Source organism: Lathyrus oleraceus, chromosome 5, assembly GCF_024323335.1.
Source record: "Lathyrus oleraceus cultivar Zhongwan6 chromosome 5, CAAS_Psat_ZW6_1.0, whole genome shotgun sequence".
NCBI lineage: Eukaryota > Viridiplantae > Streptophyta > Magnoliopsida > Fabales > Fabaceae > Lathyrus > Lathyrus oleraceus.
In genome coordinates, this window is record NC_066583.1 from 432,520,053 (window position 1) to 432,525,018 (window position 4,966).

Sequence of the window (4,966 nt, forward strand, 5' to 3'; positions counted from 1 at the left end):
GAAAACAATGGACTTAGTAAATATATATGGTTTTATTTACATAAACCACAAATAGCAGTTAAATTCATGCATTCAAAAATAATCTAGAGTAAATATATTCTTAAATGAATTAAATAAAAAACCTCTCCATCCTTTGAGATATTATTTCTCTTTTCACCATTTTCCAAAGTTGTGTTTTATCTGTTATCACTGTGGAGCTCCAACCGATGGAGTAAATTTTCAAACGTTTGACCTGTTTCAATGAGGATGATAAAAATGTTACTGAAAGAGTGATGAAAGTGCAAGAATTTTTGTTTATACGTATTACGGAAAAGATAAATACACCTTATTGTCGAGTTTGCCGATGGATGAAATACTTTATTCATCCTTCCATGTGTTCCATTTATCTTCAAAGTCTGTTATCTAAAATTTATTGCATAAGAATAGTGAGAATAACTATCACCCCATTTATATCTAACATAAAAGCATAAAATAAATGATAGTATAACTTACTTTCATGTCGAAGCAAGTTTCAACATTCTTTCGTCTCAACTCCTTACATAATTGAAAGATTTCATCGTGTTCTAGTTTGACTGTATATTAAAGCAAAAGAAAATTATATTTAGTTATTATCTATCTATGATATAAATAATACAATATAAGCTTGGTATGTCATGTAAAAAACTCATTCCAAAGGCCTCTAACATCAATAGGTTCACAAAATATTAAAATCGTCACGAATAGCCTTCGTAAAGCATATGGCATTCGGAGACTCGTAGCCTCAACCAAACAATCACGAATACTATGATCAGTCTCTAGAAATCCCCTATCCTCGGCTGATTTTTTGAATGTACGGAAAGTCATGCCATTATTTATAAGAAGATATTCCCAACTGGTTGGACCTGTGACATGCGATAACAACAGTCGCAAGTAAAACTTATCTCCCTCCGAAGGTGATACCGTATAGATTCTCCTGATAACTTTTCTTGTTGATCGCCTACGATGCCATTCCATACCCCGCTTGTTCCAACAATAATGCTCTGGAATCTCTCTATACAGATACTTTCTTGCTTGTGGATCTCGTAGGTTCAATGCAAAGAATTGTGTGAGCATTGTTTTGGAGTTGCGTACATTATTTAACATATCTGCAATTTGCTGATGATCATAAAAGCGCACTTGATGGCGGTTCGGCAAGTGGATCTACAATCTTTCAACCGAAGGATATAATCGGTAAAGAGTGAATCAAAATATTTTCCATAATGCCTCGGGAGCACAAATCCATCTTGCATCAACATATTGCTGAACTTCATCCATGTATGATCCTTTATGAACCTCCATAGCCACACGATCAGGGCCTTTGTACACATATTTGTATAGATACTTGATACTTTTAATGCTACTGCAAATCTCTACATTGATGTGACAATCATACTTTAACAGTAACCAAGGGTTATAAGGAACCACCCATCTATTATCGACAGACCTATCTCTACCTAACGATACAGACTCATCAAACCTTCTCCTATACTCGGGATATGAGTCAGTGCCTTGACGTGTTTCATCCAAGAATTGTTTGGGATACCTTTTTTACAATGTCCGTCTTTCATACATGGAGACTTTCGGTTGATTATGCCGCAAGGTCTGTGGATCATATGTCTTACAACAGCTTCATGCAATTGTGGTTCACATTCTAATTTAGGTATTTCTGCTCTTACCATACTATCATAATCTTTTGGGTCACGCAGCTTATCGTTACTTTCTAAGACCAACAACATATGCACATGCGGCAGTCCTCGCTTTTGAAATTCAGTGACATACATGTAGCTTTTAACTTTACCCAAGACTCCTTTATTAATAACATCATCCTTCAATTTCTCAAATTTCGAACGAAATATTCTTGTTAGCAGATCTGGACGATCTTGTGGTGTTTGAAAAGGCAAAAGTTCTGATGTTATCTCACTCCAAGAAGGATTGCATGTCATTGTTAGAAAAATATCTGGTTTACCGCCATTAAGAACAATAACCATGCCATCTTCATAACGTTGTGTCATGTCTCGACGACCGCCAATAAATGATGATGGAAATATTGTTCTTTTTCCAATGTTCTCTACGATGATTCATGAAATGCATTAGTATTAGAATATATGAATTATTAGCATTAGAAGTACAACTAATTATTAATCTAAAATTGTATATTTATGCTATATGAATTTGTACCTGCATTAGTTTCACCAACATGCAAAGCATCATGTAAACCTTGGTACAATTCAGAACGTATATCACTTTGGTGCTCTTTAATCCACCTTAATCTCCCTGATTCAATTTTGACATAATTGTCTACAACATATTGTTGCAACAGTCGACCCGCATTTAACAACATTGATTGATCATTTGGGCGAATCTACAGTTGATTGGAAAAAATGTCGGTGTTAAATGTAAAGTTTTTTAAACAACACTTAGCTAAGTAGATTATCTACTAAAATTAATCCAAATTTACCTGAAGCATGTAACTGTAATATGCTCGACATGACACTCTTCGTCCATTGCAATTTGTTGTGTTGATGTCCCAACCATGCGTCCCAAATGGAAACAATACAGGGTATTGCAAAGGATCATAATATCCCTTTGTCTCTTGAACTTTCTTGAGATTTCCATCACAACGAATGACATTAATATCCCTTCCATAATCCATAGAATCTGCATCACATCCAACAATAATTGCTGCAACTTGTTCAGCAGTTGGAAGATTGTATTGATGGTGATTACTTGGACGCTCCTTAAGTATGAGGCTACATTCACTGATATTTGGAAGTATTGCAAGTTGCTTGAACCTAATTACAAAAGGATTAAACTGATGGAGCATTTTCTGTAATTTGTGAACTACATTTTGGTGCAGCTGTGGATTTTCCTGCATTCTATTATGTAGCTCATTATCGGTGTCGTAGATGTATAGTTGTAAGAAACGCGGCCTGACACCCTCATTTGGATAGAAACCTCCTATGTTATGGTAAAAAGCACCTTGAGCACGAAATGTGTATATACCACGACCAGATGCAAGAATATTCTCATCAACATGAACACCAATTGAAGTGAATGAAAGCACATGGTTATAACTTCGAATATGTTGCCTAAAATGTTTTCCTTCAGCTGAACCATCCAAAAATAATTGTTGCAATTCTATAGGAGCATCAACTCGTGAGAATGATACCTTTCCACCATTACAACACGTGTCACGTGATTCATGATGAAACAATCTTGCATTGCAGTGTCTATAGGTAAATGGATGAGGCAACCGGGATTTTGCCATCATCATATTATTTTTGAAATTTCGAGCAATATTGTGCTTTGCTCGAAAAGCATGTCCTGATTCTACAGGCAGGAGTTTGATATTGATTACTAAATATTATCTAAAATCTAAAATACAAATAAAAAATATATGCAAGATGCTTCAATTATTATATTTTAATATTGCATGATTTTAAATTTTATGTCACATGAGCAAATGCTACATTTATTTAAAGCAAAATTTTTACGAACATACCTTGAGGACGACGTGATAATGCACCATTTTCTCTGGCGTCCATGTTAATATATGATATTACTGCATCCTCCAAAGCTTCATCAACATCCATATCATCTGATACAAAATAATAATGAATATATATACATTTGTAAAAATTAATACTCGCATACTTAGAACTATATCACTTATATCTGTATCGGATTGACTCGTGTTGTTTCGTTGATTAGGTGATGTGCAATTATGATCTGCGGGTTTAAATACATAAAATAAGATATGACGAAAGCGAACAAAATTATGAAATGTAATATATATTATATATATTGATAATCACCAACCAAGTGCAACATCATTAACATGTGTAATTCTACTTGGGCCGGCTTCACTGTCATGAGTTCCTTGAAAGTGTGATCTTGGAAAAGTCATATATGTAAAATTTTGAAATGAAACTCTCGACTGAATGTTTATAGGGTGAGATGTTTGAGCTTGTTTCTCTTGCTCTTTTCGCTGCCTATAATTTTCACGTCGTCTCGACAAATTGTTTTGTCTCTGCTCGTTGCTTATATTTTGTCTCCTCTTCCTTTCATTTTCGGACCTTCTTGACCTCTGTTGTTGACTTGATATTTGACGGGTATTATTTTCCATTTTATTAATTTAATTGTCAAATGAAAACTATACCGAATCCTCTACAAAAACATAAAGTTAAAATAAAAAAATTATGAAAATTAAAAAAATAAGCATGAATAACATATAATCATTATATTATTCTATATACTATTTTATTAAGTTATATCATTATATTATGCTTATAAAAAATTATATAAGCATATAATCAAATTATTAATAAACATAAACATAACTTGGAATCACGAAGGTTGAATTCATAGATAGAAGTTAGAATTTCACGTACCTTCAAGAAGTTTCTGGCAAGGCAGTTCAATCGCGAAGGTTGGCCGTTGGATGTATCAGCGGTGATGTCGGAAGTTCAATAGTGATGTCGGAAGTTCAGCGGTGCTTTTCGTTGTTGCTGTAACCGGAGAAAATGAAAATAATGAAAATAATGTTCGTAGGATCGTTGTTGGTGGCGGTTCACGTAAGAGATGAAGGTTTATGTTATGGTGAAAGATAAATATGGTTGGTAATTGTTTTTGTAGCAGCCAATAATAAGAACATTGATATTGAGAAGTTATAAAGTGAAAATTTTGGTGATGTCACAGAAACTTCCATTTACACTTGGATTTTATGTGTGTAAGCCAATGCATCCATTATTTAAAATTAAACTGTCATTTCCTAATTGTTGTAACTGCTATTCCTATTTTGTAGGAGTTAAAATTTGATAATAGGAATAAAAACGTGAGAAGTTATAAAGTGAAATATTTTGTTAAAGGGTTCCATAAGTGTAGGATGGTATGAGTGCCACATATTATTATTATTGGATAAATAAAAGAAAAAGAATTAAAAAATCTA

General features: G+C 33.6%; 1 protein-coding gene across 1 annotated transcript; it reads right to left on the bottom strand.

Annotated features, from left to right (window-relative positions):
• Positions 1 to 357: 357 nt before the first annotated feature.
• LOC127081185 (uncharacterized) lies at positions 358 to 3,925 on the bottom strand. The gene is made up of 9 exons (XM_051021466.1): positions 3,838 to 3,925; positions 3,673 to 3,747; positions 3,521 to 3,616; positions 2,477 to 3,348; positions 2,197 to 2,380; positions 1,496 to 2,086; positions 1,254 to 1,388; positions 493 to 572; positions 358 to 402 (listed from the first exon to the last, which is right to left on the bottom strand). The coding sequence occupies exons 1-9, from the start codon at positions 3,923 to 3,925 to the stop codon at positions 358 to 360; spliced, it is 2,166 nt and encodes a 721-aa protein (XP_050877423.1).
• Between the last annotated feature and the right edge of the window lie 1,041 nt (positions 3,926 to 4,966).